Source organism: Petaurus breviceps, unplaced genomic scaffold, assembly GCF_028583685.1.
Source record: "Petaurus breviceps papuanus isolate PSGF00001 unplaced genomic scaffold, PetGlider_PUasm1.0 65, whole genome shotgun sequence".
NCBI lineage: Eukaryota > Metazoa > Chordata > Mammalia > Diprotodontia > Petauridae > Petaurus > Petaurus breviceps.
In genome coordinates this window covers 1,047,230-1,070,752 of record NW_027186436.1, presented here as the reverse complement: position 1 = coordinate 1,070,752, position 23,523 = coordinate 1,047,230, and the positions used below count along the sequence as shown (strand labels likewise).

Here is a 23,523-nt window from a genome sequence, read left to right as displayed (position 1 = left end):
AGGTCTTGTGCATCTTACTCTCTTCTCATTAGTACAAACAATTTCATCAGAAAAATAATTGTAGCTTACATTTATGTCATGTAGTAGAAAAAGCACTGGCCAGTTAGGAGGCCTGGATTCTAGATCTAGCTCTGCCACAGACTTGTTATGAGAGTGTGAGCAGGCCAGTTCCCTTCCCTGGATGTCACTTTCTTTTTTTTTTTTTTTAATTTAGGATTTAATTTTATTATTTTATTTTAATCATCTAAAATGATTTTTGGAGGCATTCAGGGTTAAGTTATTTACCCAGGGTCATACAGCTAATAAGTATCTGAGGCTGGATTTGAACTCAGGTGTTCCTGACTCTAGGGATGGTGCTCTATCCACACTGCTGCCTTGCTATCCCAATATTATTCTCCTGCCCCCAATTACATGTAAGAACATTTTTTAACATTTGTTTATTTAAAATTTTTGAGTTCCAAATTTTCTCCCTCTTTCTGTCCCCTTATTGAGAAGGCAAGCAATTTGATATAGGTTATACATGTGGAGTTATGCAAAACATACTTCCATGTTAGTCATTTTGTGAAAGAGAACATAGCCAAGAAAAGACCAACAACAAAAATAAAGTAAAGAAAAAGTACACTTCAGTCTGCATTCAGACTCCATTAATTCTTTCTCTGGAGATGTCTAGCATTTTTTATTATAAGTCCTTCAGAGTTGTCATGGATCTTCATTGTATTGCTGAGAATAGCTAAATCATTCACAGTTGATGATCATACAATATTGCTGTCACTGCTCTCTTGGTTCTGCTCATTTCACTTCGCATCAGTTCATGTAAGTCATCCTAGATTTTTCTGAGAGCATCCTGCTCATCATTTCTTATAGCACAATGCTGTTCCATCACAATCATATACCATAACTTGGTGAACCATTTCCCAATGTTGTTATGGAAGCACCTAGGTGGCCAGTGGATAGAGTACATCCTCTCAATTTCCAATTCTTTGCCACCACTAAAAGAGCTGCTATAAATATTTTTGTATATATAGATCCTTTTGCTTTTTGTTTTTCATCTTGGGGATACAGACCTAGTAGGGATAAAGCCTGGTCAAAGGGTGTGCATTGTTTTATAGCCTTTGAGGTATGGTCCTTAATCACAAAGGCCACTTTCTCCCTCTGCAAAATGGGGAGTTGTTCTTGGATACTTTTCTAGTTCTTCTGACTCATTTCCCCATGATTTACCATCTCATTTGATCCTTACAACCCTGCTGTGAGATGGGCAAAGGGTGTTGGGAGCACCACATGAGATCCTGGATCAATTTGAACAACGCAGTCCACAGTCAATAAAGAAGCATTTATTAAGTACCTATTACATGCTAGTCACTGTGCTAAGTGATAGACATGGTCAAATATTATGTAGATAAGATAAAAGCACTATATTTCTAGAATACTTTAAGGCTAGTCAAGTACTTTCCCCAAATATGAGGTTATAGCTTCATCATCAATGTCCTCTTTGTAGAGATGAAGAGAAGAGGCTCAGAGAGTTAAGAGATTTGCTGATATTTTTGTCATTGTTCAGTCATGTCTGACTCTTCCTGACCCCTTCTGGGGCTCTGGAGTGGTCTGCCACTTCCTTCTCCAGCTTATTTTCCAGATAAGCAAAGTAAGGCAAACTGTGTGAAGTGACTTGCCCAGCGTCACATAGCTAGTAAGTGTCTGAGGATGGCTTCCAACTCTTGAGGGTGAATCTTTCTGGTGCTCTATCCACTGTGCCACCTACCTGCCCTTACTGATACTTACATGATCAGTAAGGGTAAGACCTGGTGTTTGGATTTGGATCTTCTGACCCTAAGCCCTTTTGCAAATGAGCATTCTGAGACCCAGAGAAAGGTAAGGACTCCTTTGGTGTCACAAGGCCTAGTAAGAGTCTGAGTTGATATGAGTATCTAGCTAGACCTTCCAATTTTCAGTCTGATTTTGTTGTTGTGGTGGTTATTGTTTTTTTTTTTTTCAATCATTAGATTCCATTGCTAGTTATCACTTTGGTCTGAGATACAGACAAGCTGTGTCTGAACAAGGTCAGGATCTATGGGGCAGATGCTTTAAATCATTATCTAGTAGGGGAGACAAGATCTACACATGAAACAAAGAAAAATGGTGGACAGTGATCCTGAGTATTATAGGAATTGAGAGATGAGATGTCACTGAGGGTTAGGAGCAGAACTGTGGAATCACAGTTAGGAAAGACCTCCAGGACCATGTAGTGTAGTCTGTAAATGCAGTAGAAATTTCCTCTTAAACCATATACAATAGGTGGCCACCTACATTTAAAAAATATTTTACTTTATTCCCAATTATATGTAAAAACAATTTTTAAAAATTTTGAATTCCAAATTCTCTCTCTCTCCCCTTCCTTCTCATTGAGAAGGCAAGCAATTAGACATAGGTGGAGTCATGCAAAATCTATTTCCATATTAGTTATGTTGTAAAAGAAAGCACAGACCAAAATAAAAACAACCCAAGAATAATGAAGACAGTAAAAAAAAAGTTTGCTTTTATCTGCATTCCATTAGTTCTTTCTCTGGATATGGAAAGCATTTTTCATCATAAGTCTTTCAGAATTATCTTGGTTCATTGTATTGCTGAGAATAATTAAGTCATTTATAAGGGATCATTGTACAATATTGCTGTTACTTCATACAATTTTCTCCTGGTTTTCATTTCACTTTGTACCAATTCATATAAGTTTTTCCAGATTTTTCTGAAATCATCCTGTTTGTCATTTCTTATATTACAATAGTATTCTATCACATTCATGTACAACTACACCATTCCCTAATTGATGGGCATCCTCTCAAAATCCAAATCTTTGCCACCACAGAAAGAACTGCTCTAAATGTTTTTGTACATATAGATCCTTTTCCTTTTACTTAAAAAAATTTTTTTTATGTCTTTGGGATACACAACTAGTAGTGGTATTGCTGGGTCAAAGGGTGTACATAATTTTATAGCCCTTTGCTCCAGAATGGTTGGCTCATTTTACAACTCCATCAACAGTGCTTTAGTGTCCCAATTTTCCCACATCTCCTCCAACATTTGTCATTTTCCTTTTTTGCCATATTAGCCAATCTGAGAGGTGTGAGGTAGTATCTTAAAGTTGTTTTAATTTGCATTTCTTTAATCAATGGCAATTTAGAGCATTTTTATCTGACTATAGTAATTTCATTTCTTTATCTGAAAACTATCTGTTCATAACCTTTGACTGTCTATCAGTTGGGGAATGACTTGTATTCTTATAAATTTGACTCAGTTCTTTATGTATTTGAGAAACAAGGCTACATTTTTCTTGAAGACCATTAGTGATGAAGAAATTGAAAGAATAAATGAAAAACCATTTATTTTTATTTTTTGCTTTTTTTTTGGAGGGGGGAAGGTAGGGCAATTTGTGGTTAAGTGACTTGCCCAAGGTCACATGTTTAGTTTTGTGTTAAGTGTCTGGGGCTGGATTTGAACTCAGGTCCTCCTGACTCCAGGGCTGGTATTCTATTCACTGTGCCACCTAGTCGCCCTGAAAAACCGTTTTTTAAGCACTTACTATAGACCAGGCACTTGCATTTGTAGGACATACAAATACAAAAAACATGACTATCCCTGCAGACCCAGAAAGAGCTTACATTTTAATAGGGGAAGACAACACATATAGGTGAGTAAGGTCCAGGGAGGGGTGTTTTGGTCCGGGAAGTCAAGAGAATGATTGATGAGTGAAGCTATGGGGCAATTGACTGATTGGCATGTCCTTTCTAGAAAAGCAGTGTTAGTTTGATTATTCTTCCCAAGGTGGAAGGTAGAGGAAAGGGTATGCTTTGTTTCATGGAATGGCTAGACAGGGAGTGGCATGGTGGGTCTGACTGGGGCTCATTCAGGGATTCTTAACCTTTTTTTGTGTTATGGAAGAGGGGGGAAGGAAACGCTATGTGCCAGGCACTGTGCTAAGTGCTTTACAAATATTATCTCATTTGATCCTCACAACCATCCTGGGAGGTAAGGTGCTATTATGACTCCCATTTTACAGTTCAGGAAACTGAGGCAGACAGAGGTTAAGTAACTTACCAAGGATCATACAGCTAATAAGTGTCTGATGTCAGATTTTATTTCAGGTCTTCAGATCTAAGGTCAATGCTCTTTCTATTGCCACCTCGCTGCCCATTTGGCAGTCTGGTGAAGTCTAGTGAAACCTAGTTATCCCTTCTCAGAATAATGTTTTGTTGCACATACATATAAATGAAGGAAATGACAAATTTCAGCTAGAGGTTAATAAAACTAAACATGTAACTTTGGTTCTATCCAAGTTCATGAAATCTATTTATGGAGCCCAGCAGTTCATGGGTCCTGGGACAAGAACCCTTGGCTAGATATAGGGAATTATCACTCATCAAGAGCCTTCTGGCAGAGGTGGGACTGGAGAGCTTGGTCTGTCTTAAGTCAGCCTCATGGGAAAATGATCATTGCTCATACTTGGAAAGGTGGGAAGCAGCAGTGACCTGGGCCCCTGGGAATAGACTTTGTCAGCTTGGGTTTGGAAGGCTAATCCTCCTGTGTTCCCAGTACTTTTCAAAGGGGCCAGGGCTTTTTTGTTTCCCCTGTGAGTTGGGGATCATTAATAGTAGGTGTGTGTTAGTTTGTATTCAATATCGTTGGCCATTCTTCCACTTCACTATTAACTACAGCACACCTGCTCAGCCTCCCTGAGGTTTGCTGGCCAAGGGTGTTTCCCTCGCTCTAATCTTTCTAGCATTAGAAAGTTCAATAACTTCTGGCTTCTTTCCAAGGGGAAGTTTACATCTACTTCTTTGGAAGCAGTTGTGTGTATATATATTACCTGCTGAAGTTGGTTTTATCAATCAAGGAAGAAGCATTTATTAAGTTCCTACTGTGTGTCAGGCACTGGAGACACAAAGACAAAAATGAAAGTCTCATCTTCAAAGAGCATATGTACATTCTAGAGGTGGAGCCAATATATACATGTTGTTGTTCAGTCTTTCTCAGTCATCTCCAACTCTTTGTTTTCCCATTTGGGGTTTTCTTGGCAAAGATACTGGTGAGGTTTGCCATTTCCTTCTCCAATGTGTGTGTTATAAGTATACAAAATAAATGAGGTAATTTTAGTGTGTGTGTGTGTGTGTGTGTGTGTGTGAAGCACTATTAATTGCACTGGGAAGGGCTGGGAGAAAACAGGAAAGACCTATTAGAGCTGAGCTTTGAGGCATGTTAGAGGTTCTAAGAGGGGAAGGGAGGGGAATTTCTGTGAGGCGTGGGGAGAGGAGATGCAAGGTAGTGTTTGAGGAACTGCAAAGTCAGTTTAGCTAATCCAAAGAGTGAATAGAGGGGAGTTAATGTATAATAAGTCTAATGGTAGGTTTGAGTCAAATTATAGAGGCTTTTAAATGTCAAAAGAGGATTCGTGTTTGTTCCTGTAGGTAATAGGGACAATAAACTGGAGTTTATTGAGCAGGGGAGTGACATGGACACACATATGCGTTAGGGATCTCACTTAGGAAACTATATAAGGGATGAATTAGAAAGGGAAGAGACTTGGGGCAGAGAAGCCAATTAGGAGGCTGTTGTAATAGTCCAGTCAAGAGGTGATAAGTAGAGAGAAAGGGACAGAGATGAGAGATGCTGTGAATATAGACAGGATTTGGCAATTTAATAGATAAAGTGGGCTAAGTGAGAGTGAAGAGTTGAAGATAACTTTGAAGTTGCCAACTTGTATGAGTAGAAGGGTTGTGGTGCTCTTGATGGAAATAAGACACTTTGGAAGATGGATGGGTTTTCCTGGGGGAAAATGCTAAGTTCTATTATGGACATGTTAAGTTGGAGATGCCTCTTAGATATCCAGCCTCGAATGATGGCAGTGAATGATGTGAGCCTAGAACTCAGGACCAAGGACAGAGAACCCCTCTTGGGTGCTGGAGCTCTATGGTGACACTTGGAAATGAATGTGATGGGGAGCAGCCAAATACACATGATTTTGGAATGAGATTTATAGATAACTGGCATATCCATACTTGTATCTATTAATTCAGACTATTCACTGGAAGGTCAAATACTGAAGCTTAAATACTTTGGTCATGTAATGAGAAGACAGGACTCATTGGAAAAGACCCTGATGTTGGGATAGATTGAAGGCAAAAGGAAAAGGGGACAGCAGAGCATGAGATGGATAAATAGTGTCATGGACACAATGAACATGAACTTGGACAGACTTTGAGAGATAGTGAAGGATAGAAGGACTTGGTGTACCGTGATCCATGGGGTCATGAAGAGTTGGTCATGAAGAATTGGACATAACTGAACAACTGAATAACAAAAACAAATCTGTATTTCCATCTGTTCTGACTTGTTTCATTCCCCTTTTCTCTGTTCCATCTTGCCTGTTTGTGTGTTAATGACCTGGGAGTGCTACACCAGAAAGGTCCTTATCACAATGAGAGATTGTGGGGATGGTTGGCAGGGAAGCCATGAAAACTGGGGAACATTGAAGTATGGACCAAAGTTCAATGAGGACAACAATTAACTGCCTTTACTTCACATTTGCTCAGCATTTTTTTTTTTGTAAATAACATTTTCTTTGTTCCAATTACATGTAAAGATAGTTTTCAACATTCATTTTTTCTTTTTTTTCGCTTTTTGGTGGGCAACTGGGGTTAAGTGACTTGCCCAAGGTCACACGGCTAGTTTTTGTGTTAAGTGTCTGAGGCCAAATTTGAATTCAGGGACTCCTGACTCCAGGGCCGGTGCTCTATTCACTGTGCCACCTAGCTGCCCCAACATTCATTTTCTTATAAGATTTTGAGCTCCAAATTTTTCTCTGTCCCTTCCTCCTCTCTTCCCTCCCCAAGAGGGCAAGTAATCTGATATAGGTTATATACATCAGCATTTAATTTTTTAATCAAATTTTTATGTTAACTTTGTCTTAACACATTTCAGAATATTCCTACTGTCCAACCACAGCAAACCATTCCTTATAAAAGATAAAGAAGAAAATACGGTTTGGCAAGAACAACTAAATGCATCCACCATACCTAGTAGGAAATGGGATAGGTCATACCCATTGTCTCCCACCTCAGAGAAGGGAGGTAGGTTGCATAGCACTTTAAAATCATTTTCCAAAATCCCTGAGTCACAGAAACCCAGAGTTGGAAGGAACTTCAGAAGATGTCCAATACAAACCACTCCCTCTACACTCTACTCAACAGGAAGTCATCATCCATCCCTGATGGAGGGATCCACTACTTCCCCAAGCAGCCCATTTGACTTGTGGATAGACCTAATTATGGCTAAGGTTTTCTTTATAGCTAGCTAAAATCTGCCTCTCTGTAACACATACACATTGCTCCTAGTCCTGCCCTTTGGGGACAAGGAGAGTGAGTTCAATCTTCCTTTTAGGTGACAGCTTTTCAGGTATTCAGAAGTCCTATCTGATGTTCCCAGCCTTTTCCTGTCTTCTTTTCTCCAGGTTATCCATCTCTTATTTGTTTAACCAATCTCTGTATGGCATGTTTTTCAGTCTTCTCACTCCTGTGGGTGGGTTCCAGTTTGACATTGCTCCTTTCTAAAATAGCGGGCCTATAATTGAATCCGTTACTTCAGATTCAGTCTACTTGGATAGAATATAGCAGGACTATTACTTCCCTTACTTTGGACACTGTGCCTCTATTCTTGTGGCATTAGATATTATTATTATTTTTATTATTGGAGGGGCTTATCATATACTGTTGACTTACATTGGGTTTGCAGTCCATAAAACCTCTCAGATGTTTTTCCATAGGGATTGTGGTCTTTGCCACACCTCTCTCCTCTTACAAAAAGATGCAGTTGATTTTTTTTTAACCCAAATGTAGGACTTCGGCAGGCAGTTAAAAGCATGTATCCTGCTTTCATTTCATCCTATTATGTTAATCTCATTATCCCATTCTGCCCCAATGTGTTTGCTCTCCTCTCCAGGGTTTTGTCATCTGCAGATTGCAGAGGCTGTTATCTGAGCCTTTGATGAAGAGAACAATGCTGGTCAAATGTCAGATCTTGGGGGAATTCCTTTAGGGCTCTCTCTTTAGGTTGACATCCAATGAAGACTAGGCCTAGTTTCTGACCATTTTTACCATTTCTGAATCTACTTTTCTGTACCCATTCAGCTAACGGACACATATTGTCAAGGATGGCATGAGAGACGTTGGCAAATGGCAGACATTTCTTTCTTGCACCAAAGTTCACACATTGTACCTGTTCTCTTCTAATGTCATAGAAATAAAAAAAAATAAAAGTCCCTGTTGAAAGGGACTCTGGAATCACAGAATGTCAGAGTTGAAAAGGACATTAAAGGACATTTGATCTAATCTCTGTATTTTAAAAAGATTGTAAGACCCTGATGGGGCAGTAGCTACAGGTGGAGGAAGCAAATAATGATTTCAAATAGGATAATGAATAAATTTAGGTTGTTTAGCTGGAGAAGAAAAGACTTATTGGGATATGACAAATGCCTTCAAGCATTGGAAGGGTTCTTATGTGGAAGAGTGATCATCCTAGTTCTGCTCATTCCCAAGAAGAACAAGGAACAACTGGAGGAAATGACAAGGTGATAACTTCTCTATAGAAGAAAAAAGTTCCTATTAGTAAAATAGAATAGATTACAGTGTTTGAATATTGATGCAAAATGGACTTTTTGTTATGTAATTTATTGTATGTTTGTCTATGTTGGTCATACTAATGCGTGTGTGTATGCACATATATACATATACTTATATTATTGTTATATTTATCTTATAATATATGTGTATACATCTAATATATATATATATATAGTATGTCCTATACGTAAAGCTCTGTACTCTGTATTTGGAACTGTGGGATGTACAAAGCAAAAATAAAACGTCATCCCTCTCTTTAAGGAGTTTACCATATAGTAGGGAGCATCAGCTGTAATAAGGACAAAAATAAAATGATTATAATGTAAGCCAGTGGAGAATAGTGCAAAGAGTGTGGCCAGGTCAAGAGCTGTGGGTTCTAAACGTAGCTTGGCTAGGAACAATCCCTGTGACCTGGGGAAATTTGCATTCTCCACCCAAGCATGTTCTGTCCTCAGAACAGAGCAGAGGGAATACAATCCCCTCCTCAGGGAATCCCTCCCCTCAGAAAGGGGTAAGGTGGACCCAGACAACTCTAACAAAATCTCATGGGAGTGCCTTGTATACTGTGGAAACTTGGATGTTATATTATGGCAAATAAAAGAAACTTTCTGAGTAATTCTGTTTCATATAAATTTTACTTTCCCAGCAGATATAGCATAATATTTGCAAAATAAATGAAGCTCACTTATTTTTTTTTTTTTTATTAAGCAATCAGGGTTAAGTAACTTGCTCAAGGTTACACGGCCAGGTGTTTGTGGGTGGGTGCTAAGTGTCTGAGCTCGGGATTCGATCTCCTGGTCGTTCTGACACTGAAGCTGATGCTCTTACTTGCTGTGCTACCTGGCCACCCTTAAGCTCACTTATTATATGTTAGTATGTACTGACCTCAAAACCCATTAGACTTTGGACTTTCCAAGAAATTAACTAAAATAGAAATGTATTCTTGCTGCCTTTACTGAAGGATAAACTGCAAGAGTGTCTCCTGACTCTCCTTTTTTGTTGCCAACTTAAGTGATCAGGGCCTCAAGAAAAAAAGAGCAGAAAACAAGTATTTATTGAGTGTTTACTATGTACCAGGCACTATCCTAAGTGTTAAAGATACAAAGAAAAGTGAAAATACAATCTCTGTCCTCAGGGAGCTCACCTTTCCCATAGAGGAGACAACATAAAAAACTTGTACATGCTAGATAGTTCTCTGTCTCTATGTATATATGTATACACGTACATATGTCTGTATACGTGTATAGATGTATATGTATACACACATATGTGTCTGCGTAGATATATATGTATAGGTATATGTGTGTACATGTATTCAGTGTACATTGCGTATGTATCTGTTTATGTGTATGTATAAATGTGTATATGTATATGTGTGTGTGTGTGTGTGTGTGTGTATAGAGGCATACACAGATGTAATTTCAGATGGAAGGCACTAACTTTGAGGACGGCCAGGAAAGTCCTCTTGTAGAAGGTAAGATTTGATCAGTTATGAAGGAAGCCAGAGGAGCAGGAGGCAGAGGTAAGGAGGGAAAGCATTCTAGCATGGGGGACAGCCTGTAAAAAGGCCTGGAACTGGGAGATAGTGTGTCATCTGTGACATATAGCAAGGTAGCTGGTATTGCTGTGTCATAATGTAGATAGAGAAGTGTGAAGTTAGAGAACCACTTCAGTAGACAGTTAAATATCTGAAGGAATGGTCTTGTCATTCTCAGGTCCCTTCCAATTCTAATTTCTCTTGTTCTACGTGCCAAATGAATGTATTCTACCCAAATCGTATCCAGATGAATGTATTACATTTGCACTGTGTTGGGTGCTCGCTGCAAAAGCCCACTATCCACAAGGCGAAATGAATTGATTCTTCTTGTTTTGAAAATGTTTCTGTCTTCCCCTTTAGCCAAGTATCCAGCCATCAAATCTCTAATGGGCCCAGATCCACTCTTGAAATGGATTGTGTCCTGCATGGTGCTGACCCAGTTCTGCGCTTGTTACCTGGTCAAAGACTTGTCTTGGCGATGGGTCTTCTTCTGGGCCTATGCCTTTGGGGGCTGTGTGAACCACTCCTTGACCCTGGCCATCCACGACATCTCCCATAACGTGGCCTTTGGCAACAAATTTATTCAGCGGAACCGCTGGTTTGCAGTCTTCGCCAACCTGCCCATTGGGTTGCCATACTCTGCTTCCTTCAAGAAGTACCACGTCGATCACCATCGCTACCTGGGCGGTGACAAACTAGATGTGGACATCCCCACAGACTTTGAGTGTTGGTTCTTCTGCACTCCCTTGAGGAAGCTGCTCTGGCTCTTCTTGCAGCCGGTGTTTTATGCCCTGCGGCCGCTCTTTGTAAACCCCACACCTATTACGCAGATGGAGATCTACAACGCACTGACCCAGCTTGCAGTCAACCTTACCATCTATATGTTTTGGGGGCTGAAGCCAATTGTATACTTTATCGCGGGCACTGTCCTCTGCACAGGAATACACCCCTTCTCTGGTCACTTCATTGCTGAGCACTATATGTTCTTGAAGGGCTATGAGACCTATTCCTACTATGGGCCTCTCAACTGGATGACCTTTAATGTGGGCTACCACATGGAACACCATGACTTTCCCAGTATCTCAGGCTTCAAGCTGCCCATGGTAGGTGGGGTACCTTTAGGGAGACTTTTTCCGTCATGCTGTGCTGAGTATGGGTAGGGGGCCAACGTAGTTCACCTCAGCAAAAATTTATTAGACATACTATGTGTCAGCTACTGTGATGGGGCCTACAAATAATTATAACTATAGCTCTAATATTATTTGTAATAACTGTTAATACTTAGGATCATTATAGCATATAATTATATTAATATCATATATATGTAATGAAGCATCATGATAACAATATTAAGACTATATGTTATAGATAAACTGCTCATCCTATCAGTGAAAGGAGCTTCTGCACCAGGAATTCCCCATACTGATAAAATTATTAGTCCAGATTTCTTTTTTTTAAAGGCTAGTGATAATAACATTTAAATAGTACTTTAAGATTTGTAAAACGCTTTCTTTATAGTATCTCCGTGAGGTAGATGGTTATTTTCCTCATTCTACAGGTGTGGAAATTGAGGCTTAGAAATGTTAAGTGATTTGCCCATGGTCACAGAGCTACTATGCCTTACAGTCAATACTAGAACCTAGGTCTCTTGCCTTAGGATCAAAGAATGATGTAGCTAGAGCTGTAAGAGATTTTAGTGGTCCTCTAGTCCAGCCTCCTTATTTTACAGATGAGTCTCAGAACGATTAAATGATCTACCCAGGGTCACACTGCTAGTATGTGAGGTAGGATTTGAATCCAGGTCTTTCTAAATCCAAGCCATATCCACTAGACCAGTGGTGTCCAATTAAAATAGAAATGATTTTCTGCTGCCCCATATTGACGTAGAAAACCACAAATGAACATTACTAATATCATATTGTATTTTTATTTCTTTTCTTGGACATTTCCCAATTACATTTTCATCTGGTTCCCCCTACTCTGAAGGGAGCATCTGAAATCTTTGCATGAGACAACATTGTCAATTCTGCCATTTTCACAACATCATACCGCCTCTCAAGATGTTTCCTATTGTAACCAAGGAGGAGGGTATGACATCTAGACAAATAAGTAATGTTGCTGGACTTGGTGTTGGAAAACCTCGTTTTAATATCCTAGTCGTATTACCGTGGCAAGTCACTGAAACTCACTGGTCCACCATTTCTTTATCTGTACAATGAGGGAATGGGACTAGATGTTCTATCTATAAGGTTTCTTTCAGATCTAGATCTATGATCTGCAGTGCAGAATAGAATGTGATAGGACCGTAGGAGACATACTGGCAAAGTACCATAAGAATAGGAAAATTGGAGGAAGAAGAGAGCATTTGGGTTAGGGGAATCAAGAGAAAGAAAGCCTTGAAGAAGAGAAAGATCTCAACATTGGAAGCTGACTGTGTGAATGGGTAGAGGCAAGAGAATGCTTCTGGTAAGAGGACAGCTCATAGTCTAGTTTGCCTAGAGAATAGGGCTCATGGTAGGGAATGAGAAACATTCATTAAGCACCTACTATGGGTTTGCTCCCAACTAGGTGGCACAATGGTCAGCCTTAGATATTTCCCAGCTATGTGACACTGGGCAAGTCACTTAACCCTGTTTGCCTCAGTTTCTTCCTTTGTATAAGAAGGGAATGGCAAGTATCATTGCCGAGAAAACCCCAAATGGGGTCATGAAGAGTTAGAAATACTGAAATGACCAAATAACAACAACATCAAATGCGCTGAGTATTTTACAAATACTATGCTTGATCCTCACAACAGCTCTGTGAGGCAGATGCTATAATGGTCTCAATCTTCAGGGAATGAAACTGAGACCAATAGAGGTTGACTGACTTGCCTAGGCCCACAAGGCATCTGAGGCCAGATTTGAACTTGGGTCTCCCTCACTTCAGACCTGGTGCTCTATTCACTGTGACACCTAACTACCTCTAGGGTTCATGAATAATAGCCACCTGAAGTAAAGACTGAAAGAGTTAAAAGATGCTGATAATAGAAAGCCTAAGTCCTAGACTAAAGAATTGATATCTTACTAGCATTAGAGAGTCCCTGCAGACTTGTGAACAGCAGGAATGACATATTCAGATTTATGTCTTAGAGAGATTATTTTGGCAATGTCAAGAATGGATTGGAGCAATGGTGTGGGTTAGGGATGGGAGGGAGCATCTCCCTGCTAAAGGCAGGGAGACCAAGTAGGAGGCTATTATAATAGTCCAAGAATAAAGGCAACGTGGATATGAATCAGTGTGGTATCCATGGGCATGGAGAAGAGGAAGGGAAGGATGTGGCCATATGGAGTTAGACACTAGAGAGTCTGACATTTTCTGTGGTCCGGATCTGGTTTTCTTCCTTTTGGTCTTCAGTCTAATGCTGGCATTGGATTGAGAACTGGAAGGAACCTTGGCAGTCAGTCATCCAATCCAGCCCCTTGATTTTATAGATGAGGAAGCTGAGAGGTGAGTGAGTGACTCACCCGATGTTATGCCTTTCTAGAATGGAGTGGAAGCAGAATTTAAACTCGCTTTTCTCCATTTGCAAAGCTAGTGTTCTTTGCATTACTCTGATGAGAACTCAGGGTCACCTCCATGCTATAATTTTTTGGTGAGGAGGTTAAGTGACTAGCCCAGGGTCACACAGCTAGTAAGTGTTTGAGGCTAGGTTTGAATTCAAGGTCCCCCCTGTTTTAACAATTTGAACTCTAGGGCGGTTGCTCTATCTACTGTGCCACCTCACTAACCTGTCCATGCTATGATTAGCAGATTTGAAGAGGCAGACATTATAATCATCCAGTTTTATTTATTACCTAGCTCATTGGTTATTTTTCATTTTCAGTAAGAGAGGCTCATCACCAGAAGGTTGACTACCTGGGGATGACTTTTTTTAGCCCCAGCAACTCAATAAGATCATCTACTAAGCACATCGATAGAAGTCATGGCTCCTTAAGTGTCAAAGTAATTTAAAAAATTTCTATGTCAAAGTTTTTTTTAATTTAAAAAGCTTCATGAAAATCTCACCAATTGCCAACAATGAGTGAATGACAAAGCACTTATTAGGTGCTGGCTGAATGCCCAGGCATAAGTGCTAGGGCATTGAGAGGAGACAGCTTCCAGTGCAGGTTTCAGCTGCAAGTCAGATGGAAAGGCCCTATGGTTCTCATGGGGCAGTGATAAAGCAGAAGATGATCCTTCTTTCATGCTATTTGCACGGATGAAATTGTATCTTTTTCTGATGCTGAACCATTTGACATTGCCAAGGACTTTGATGGTAAGAACTTTCCTTTCTGGCTTTTCAGTAGCTGTTTTGTTTCCCTGGATGATGGCTAAGGTTGGGGGGTAGGGGTGGCCAGTGGTTTGGAATGGGGTGCTTCCTCTCCTGAAGCTTTTGGGATTACTTGCCTATCAGTGACAGTTTTCCAGTGGTGGTTATTGGTGGTGAAGATGGTGGTCTCCTTTTTCACACAGGGATTACTTTCCTCACTGATGACGGAAGGGCCTGGACTGGAAGCAGGCTCTAATAGCTCTCTTTCTACTCCTCCATGGATTTTCTTTGTTTTAACAATGAAGAGACAGAGGCTCAGAGTGGAGAATGATTTGCTTGAGGTCATGTAAGCAAGCAGGACTAGAACTCAGGTCTCCTGGCTCACAGAACAGAACTTCTTCCTCTTCTTGCCTATTCCGAGTCTTATTAGTTGACCTGGAGCCTGGAGGCAACGAATTTAGATTAGAGAGTGGCATTTTGGCAAATTTCTCATGGATTCCTTTCTTACCCTTTGCTTTTTCCATGGTGCACCTGAGAACGTAGCTCCAAACTTTGGCTGCTTCCCATATGTATATTTTTTGAAGGCTGCCTTCTATATTCAGTACCCCTTTCCCTTTTCAATTATGCTCTACCGCCTTCCACCCACTTTCAGCATGCTAGGCCTCACCCTGCTTCTTCTGAGGACAAGTGAGTTACTCATTAAACCTGGGCAGGGTTACTCTCCTGAGGGATCTGAAACCTGTTGGCCAACTTTGGCACCTGTTACCTGTGAGGGGGTCCAATGGGAGTTATGTAGTTCATTGTTAGTGTAGGGAAATCCTGTGAGCCAGTGACTGAATAAGTCAGGAGGCTGGCCTCATCTAGTCAGGGGGAGAGTTCATCATTCTTCATCTCTGCCATGACCTTGGCCCCATGCCATCTCCTCTTTTCAGCCTTATCTCTATAAGGTACATAGAATAGGTACTTAATAACTTGTTTCTAGAAGAGAGTTGAATTGGGCTCTTAAAGAGAGTTAACAAACTGGAGTATATATTGTAGAGATAACTCCCCCAGCTTTGTCAGCATGAAATTCAATAGGACAGAGCCTGAATTCTTACCCCTTATATATTGATACACCCATGCCCCTTTATCACCCGTGTCTCCGTTTTCTGACAATAAAAGTTGGGTAGAATATTAAAAGATTATCCAATACCTCCCACTCATTTTATACAAGGAGAAGTTGTGAATGTGTACAAGGTCACACAGCTAGTCAGTGGCAAATGTGGAATTTTCAACTCCAAATCCAACCTTACTCTTATCTAAATAGTTACTGACTTGAGCCACTAAAAAGCTATTAGTGTATTTCTATGAAACAATTGATCCCTACTGAATGTTAGGATAAAAACTTAAATTTCTCCCATTGGTGAGGTGAAAGTAACATCAGAGATTTTTTTTTTTACAAAGTAATCTATATTTATTTCACCTAATATTGGGCTACAGTGAAAAGGAGGCTCTGCAGTTGAACTTTTTATCTTAATAAAATCAGAGTATGCATAGCACATGCAGTGCTAACATCAAAACTAATTTAATAAGCAATTACTAACTCTACAGCAATTTGAAGTTCAATCTTGATATTCAGAAAATTTAAATCCATTCTTGCATGTGATTTTTGAATACTTATGAACAGAAGATATTGCTGGCTGATAAAACTTTCTAAAATGTTACTGCTGGACATGCAGGTAGTCACTGATTGTGCCAGTACAACAAAGGTAATCCTGTTTGAGGATTGCAATGTGCTAGACATTCATGGAAAAAAGAGCATACACATGCACACACACACAAACACATACAACTAAGCAAAATTTATTCACAAAACATCTGAGAATCTGGACACTTCACAGATGTATTTAGAAGTATTTCATTAGTATAGGACAAATGTTTCCAATCCTTTGTTGTTGTTCATTTGTTTCTGTGGTATCTGACTCTTTGTGACCCCATTTGGGGTTTTCTTGGCAAAGATATTGGAGTGGTGTAGCAGCAAGCACCCCAAGCGTCCTCAGGGTTTGCTGCCACCACAGGTTCTTGGATCTGCTTTGATAAAGGAGAGCAACTCAAAATGGGTTAACAAGCTTACTTTAATCAGTCAAACATATATCGTTTACCTTGTTCAGGGGAAAAAGGTCAGCACCCTGAACTTCAAAGTATACAGGCAGAATTATCAAGACAGAAACAGATCAAGTAGACAGATTTCCAAACTGTACAACCATCACATCCATACCCAGTCAACATCTGGGTTTTTCAAAGCGCGGGGGGGGGGGTGCGGCTCAGGACAACGGCTTCCCAGAATCCATATCAAATCACAGAACACTTCTCAAAGTGAGCCCCCTAAACAAAGCTACATATCAGGGCTTATATAGCCTTCTCCTGGCTCAGAGAATGTAACAACCTTATTGACTCACTGGCCAATCAAGAAGTATCTACTGAAAAACAAGCTTCCCACCCCAGGCTCCAGGCTCCAGGTGTACTTTAGCTTAGGGGTAGGGAAGATCTTTAAATTTGCATTTCCATTACAAGTGGTTTTGCCATTTCTTTCTCCAACTCATTTTACAGATGAGGAAACTGAGGTAGACAGGGTTCAGTAACTTACCTGGAGGCACAGAACTAGAAAGTGTCTGAAGCCAGATTTGAACTTAGGAAGGTGAGTCTTCCTGTCTCTAGGCCAGCACTCTATCTGCTGTGCCACCTTGGCAATGCCACTTTTGTTTTACTAGCATTAGAAAGTTATAGCTACACTGCCAATGCCAGGTATGCTCTGCCACGTAATCTATATTCCAGCCAAAATGAATTGTTCTCCATGCTTTACTCTGGCGGGCATTTATACTTTTGTTCACAATATTATCTATGCTCAGATTGTCCCTCCTTCCCCTCTTCACCTCTTAAATTTCTACCAATCCCATCAAAGCCTAATGCAAATACCACGAAACCACTGTGGATTGTCTCCTCCCACCACCATTTACTGGCTATTTCTGACACCCCCAAATCAACCTTCCCACAGGGATCTTGAGTGGCTCCATCCTTTATAGAATCACAAAACTTAAGAGCTGGAAGGGATCTGAGGGGTTTCTAGTTGAACCAATAACTAAACTCCCTTATGACATCGCTAACTCCTGCAGTGATGGGAAGCTCATTACCTTTGGAGTCATCTCTTTCTGTGTCTCCTGCCTTCCTTCCTTCCCACCTCCAATTTCTCTTTGTTTGAGTCCTGTGCTTTTGGGTTAGTTTGGAGTTGGGTTGGTTGTAGGTTCCCTGGAATCCTGCCCTGTCCCATGCCAACTACGGATACTATGCTTGGAGCCAGGCCTGTCACTTAGAGTTTCCAGACTGGGAATGTGGGCTCCCTTGCCATACCCAAGCTATATGTCCTTCCCAACTACCACTCCTCTCAATAAAAGCAGTTCCCATTTCTCGTGTGCTTTACCATTTACTAAGTGTTTCCCTCACAAACGACCCTATAAGAAGGCGATACAAGTGTGCTTATCTTCGTTTCGGATATCAGTAAACCAACATTCAGAAAGGCAAAGGCAATTGCTATTAGTAAGATTCTTCTCATGGACGTACTTCTTTTACAAATTCCTTCAAGTCTCTTGGTCAATTGTACCTAAGGACTCACACTCTCATAGGTCCATCTTTGAAAAGAGAAGTATAGATTTATTAAAATAAATGTCACAATCACGATAGAAACATTTTGGCCCATGGACAAGGATACTGACCATTGGTCATTTGAATGAAAATTGGCTCAGTCAGGTAGCTACCTACCTTGCATATGGTCTTAGCTTTAAAAACCTTTAATAGTGAATCACAAATGCCAGGTGGGCAGAAAAGGTCCTTATGTAGAGTGAACCTGGAGAGACTTTTGAGGGAGAAAACAAACCACACACACACACTTAAGGACAGATGGGGAGTATCCAAACTAAATTGAAAGGATCTCTGGGAAGATGAAACAGAGTAATAAAGATCCTAGTTTTGTTGACCTGGGTTGGTTAGGTGGAAAAAGCAAGTTAGTTTTTTTTTAATTCTTTGGGGGTGGGGTGGCTCTTGGGGCAGGGATAGGGATAGAAGAGAGATGGAGAAAGACCACCCTTCTCTAAATAAGAAACAGGAGTAAGAGAGAAACTCTGCCTCTACTCTTTGGTGCTTAGTCCTCAAATGCATCTGTGATCTTAGAGATTTGGATATTTCCTCCAGGAATGCTGCTACAAACCCACTAATCCCTACCTATCACATCGACTGTAACTTATGCTATTCTCAAAATTTGTGATGGGGGTGGGGGGTGTTCATTCACTCTGCTGGGTTCCTTTCTTGTTTTGCTTCTGACATTACGAGGATCTTAATAGAATATTTGGAGGATCTAGGTAATGCACCAGACTTGGAGCCAGAAAGATCTGAGTTCAAATTTGGCTTCAGACACTAGCTGTGTGATCCTGGGCAAGTCACTTAACCCCTATTTGCCTCACTTCTTCATCTGTAAAATGAGGGCACACTGAAGAAGGAAATGGCAAACCACTTCAGTGTCTTTGCCAATGAAACCTCATGGACAAAACGTCCATAGTGTCATGTAGAGTTGTACACAACTGAATAACAACAACAATGAAATATTTGGGTTCTTCATGGGTTAATTAGCCCCCATTCTTGACATGTGGTTGTTCCATCTTCTATTTTTACTCATACATTTTTTTTTCTTTTTGGAGGGGAAAGGCAGGGCAATTGGTTTTAAGTGACTTGCCCAAGGTCACATAGCTAGTAAGTGTTAAGTGACTGAGGTCAGATTTGAACTTAGGTCTTCCTGGCTCTAGGGCAGGTGCTCTGTTTACTGTGCCACCTGGCTGCCCCTTACTCATACATTTTCTAGAAGAATAGGCTTTGGAACTGGAAGTGTCCTCAGAGGCCATCTAGTTTAATCTCCTCATTTTATGGATGAGGAATCTAAGGCACTTGTTGAATTGTGTCTGACTCTTTGTGACCCCATCTGTGATTTTCCTAGCAAAGACACTGGAGTGGTTTGCCATTTCTTTCTCTAGCTCATTTTATAGGTGAGGAAACTGACGCAAACAGGGCAAAGTGATTTGCCCAGGGCCACAAAGCTAGGAAGTGTTTGAGGCTGGATTTGAACTCAGGGAGATGTTATCCTGACTCTAGGCCCAGCACTCCATGCACTGCACCACCTAGCTCCTCAATGAAGGCGCCGAGAGGTTTAAATACCTTTGCCAAGGTAACATAGGTCATGTCATAGGTGTGATTTGATTCTAGCATTGCAGTTTCACGGTGGCACCATATCAAAAAATTCAGAATCGGACCACCTTTAATCCAAGTATAGGCATTTCTTGAGAATTGACACCCCTCAGAAATGGGTTAGGTTCCAAGAAGAATCAGCATCTTCAGAGAAAGCAAGATGGATCTGTAGAGGGTAAAGATGCAATTACCTAACAGAAATTATGAATATTAAAAAGGTAGGAGGAGTTTGTTAAGGGATTAGGTAATGGAGGAAGAGTCCCTTCTATGGTTTGGTGGTCAGACATCCTGGTTGTGCTGCCCTCTGATTGGCTGGCTATTGTGGTCCTGTCTGGTCAGGATGGATAGTTAGGTATTGTGGTCCTGTTTTGGGCCAAACTGATGATGTGATTTGGTTGAGTACGAGAACACACCTGTTCAAATGTGTGAATTGGATCTAGGGGAAAAGATTGTATTGAATCTGGGGGCCTGTAGTGTGGTTCAGGTCAGATTGTGTGGTTAAATCAGAACATGCCTGCTGTTCAGTGGGGCCTGTAACAAAGTTAGAATACTGGGGCTGAGGACAGCTTTATTAGGATTCCATCACAGTTGTGTTGGATTCTTTGTGACCCTCTTTGGGAATTTCTTGGCAGAGATACTGGAGTAGTTTGCCATTTCCTTCTCCAGCTCATTTCCAGACAAGGAACTGAGACAAACAAAGTTAAATGATTTATCCAGTAAGAATCTGAGGCCAGATTTGAAGTCAGGTCCTCTTGAATCCAAGCCCATCACTCTATCCACTGCACCATTTAGCTGTTCCTCTCTTCTCAATATAGATAAATTAAATAACTGTACAAAAAATTATTATTAGGGAATTAGGAGTCTTTATCTACAACCAGACTAATTTACTTGGGGATGGGGGTGGGGATGAGAACTTACTGTAGACTGTTCTACTGAGTTTTAGTTTGGAAATTATAGGCTGACCTTGCATAGTTTCTTTGAACCTTCATTCTTTGACTAATAGCTTAATCCTGAGTAAAGTTGGGTTCCAAAATTGGAAATTCATTCAGTATGTTTTCATGCTAAGCTTTATAATAAATAACCTTGTGGCCAACCAAATGGAGGCTTCCTTGATTCTCAAGGAGAAAAAACAATGGGATCTTTGGAAAAGTCCTAACAGTGCTTTTATGAGGCTACTTCTCTAAACTTTTGCAGTGTTCCAATTATCTTCAGTATATCTGTTAATAAGACTTCCAGCAAGCAATCTGCTAACAAATGCCAAGGCCCCAAAGCATTATTCTAAGTGACAGAGCTACATCTTGAACCCAGTGGTTTTTCCTCTGACCCAGTCTGCTTCTGTACAATTTGGGGGGGATGGACCAAAGAAACTCTTGGAATTTTCTTCTTCTCTTAAAAGAAGCTAAGGAAGCTCATGGAATTTTTAGTTCCCTTCCTGTCTTAGAGGAGGAGAAAATCCATGGGCAGAAAAGAAATACCCTACCTACACTGTGGGTTGGGTACCTTCCAGTTTTGACATTCCATGTTCTATGGTTCGGAGACTTGGAGCAAATAGGAGATGGGTAATGATATTTCATCCCTCCGTACTGACTTCTAGACTAGCATAACCAGGGAAGAAACCATTACTTATTTTAACAATAGAACTTCTCTTTGATGTTTCTCCCTCTCCTCCTCTTCCTCCCCCCTACTCTACCTTTACCTGTCTCAGATTGATGGGATGTCTTATGTACTAAGGTACTACCAAGCCTGTGGAGCTGAACTTCAGACCCAACCAAAACTGAGCTGAATTTGACGGTTTCCTTGCTGACTTGCTTGGTTGGAGACACTGGGCCTTTTGTTTGTTTACAGGGCAGTGTTTTAAGTTGGGTGGGGGTGGGGAGAGATTGCTAGAAAAGTTTTTTCAGCTGGTTTAGCTGGGCAAATGTACACAGCCTTCTCTTGTAAACATCTGTACATGAAAAAACAGAGTACTGGGAAGAAATCCTATCTCTGGCACTACTGAGGCCACTGGCATATACCTTCCTTCTCTCCTTATCTCCAAGAGCAGAAATTTCTTTTAAGGGTCTAGGATATTTCTCATTCTTGTTTGGTGACTGATTAAAATTCAGAAAAATGGGACTAGTCTTCCAAAATGGAGAGCCTCTCACCACCCCCATGCCCCCAGCAGCTCATAGCAGGGGTATAAAATGATGATGATCCTAAGAATAATTTACACTTCTGATTTATACCTTTCTAGGGCTTATCTCATTTCATCTTCACAGCACCCTGTGAAGGAGGCATGACAGAGTGGTGATTGCTAGCTCCATTTTATAGATGAAGAAATTGTGGCCGAGAAAAAAGGAAGAAAGTTGCCCAAGGTCATACAGGAAATTAATAGCTTAACCAGAAGTAGAACCAACTCTCTTGACTCTCAGGTCTGGGCTCTTTAGAATCCAGAAGTCTTTGGCAGAGTCCAACTGGGCTCCATAGCCTTACTCATAACCTATTTTTGCTCCTGGGAAGAATTGGAACCAATATTGGAGCCAATAACTCCAATTGGAGAGTTAAGAGAATGGGGTAAATGAATGGGATTGCAAGTATAACATGCATACAATTTCTGGCACACCATGCTTGTTGAGAACCCCTTCTAGAGTGATCAAATTAGGTTGATTCTGGTCATTAAAACTATAAGGAGGAGTTGGCTTTTCTCAGCTGTCCTCTTGTTCCTAAGAGGAGGGATGACTTCAATCTTTTTTTCCCCTCATTTTATCAACCCCTGAAAAGGCAGACTTGGCACCCCAAAGAGTGTTCTGGGATCCTCAAAGGTCGCCACTTGACAAAATCCCAAGCTGGTGTCCAATTAATCAGTTAATCAATTAACATTTATTAGAAACCTACTATGTGCCAGGCATTATACTAAGCACTGGGGATACAAAAAAGAAAAAAGAGGCAAAAGACATTTCCTGTCCTTAAGGAAGTTATAATCTAATAAGGTGAACAAATATATACTTGTTCTCTTGCAAACAAATATATACCCATGCAAACAAAGATACATAAAGGAAGCTATATACAGGATAAATAGGAAATAATTAACAGAGTGAAGGCACTAGAATTAAGAGGGGTTGAGAAAGACTTCCTGGGATTTTAGTTGGGACTTAAGGTAAACCAGGGAGTAGTTGGAGTGCAGGAGGGAAAGTGTTCCAGGCATAGGGGACAGCCAGAAAAAAAAGCCTGGAGCTCAGAGATGGAGTGTCTTGTTTGGGGAACAGGCAGGAGTCCCTGGTACATGTCAGGGAGTAAGGTAAAAGGAGACCAAAAAAATAGGCAAGGGGTAAGGGCAGAACTGGGTTATGAAAGGCTTTGAATGCCAAACAGCACATTTTGTATTTCCTCCTGGAGGTAATAGGGAACTACTAAAGTTTGTTAAGTAGGGGTGAGGGTGACATAATCAGACCTGCACTTTAGAAAAGCCACTTTAGTGGCTGAATAGAAGATGGAGTGGAATGGGGAAAGAATTGAGGCAGGCAGACCTACAGTAATCAATATGTGAGGAGACAAGGGTCTACCCTAGAGTGATGGCAGTGTTGGGGGTGGTTGTGTGTGTGTGTGTGTTCAAGAGATGTCACAAAGGTATGGGGTGGGGGAGTGATGAGAGATAGTGAAGAATTCTGGTGCTTCCTAGATTTCAAGCCTGAGGGACTGGGAGGATGGCGTTGCTCTTTGGGGTAGGAGGTGGTGGGGCACAATGGACAGAGTGCTGGGCTGGAAGTCAGGAAAACTCATCTTTC

General features: G+C 40.7%; 1 protein-coding gene across 3 annotated transcripts in view; it reads left to right on the top strand.

The window, feature by feature from the left end:
- The window catches only part of LOC138173830 (sphingolipid delta(4)-desaturase/C4-monooxygenase DES2-like), a 72,765-nt gene that overhangs the window by 39,943 nt on the left and 9,299 nt on the right, over positions 1 to 23,523 (top strand). For all 3 annotated transcript variants that reach the window (XM_069103924.1, XM_069103926.1, XM_069103925.1), the window contains one exon: positions 10,561 to 11,303. In XM_069103924.1, coding sequence (XP_068960025.1) covers positions 10,561 to 11,303 — 743 coding nt within the window. The remainder of the gene's footprint in view (positions 1 to 10,560; positions 11,304 to 23,523) is intronic.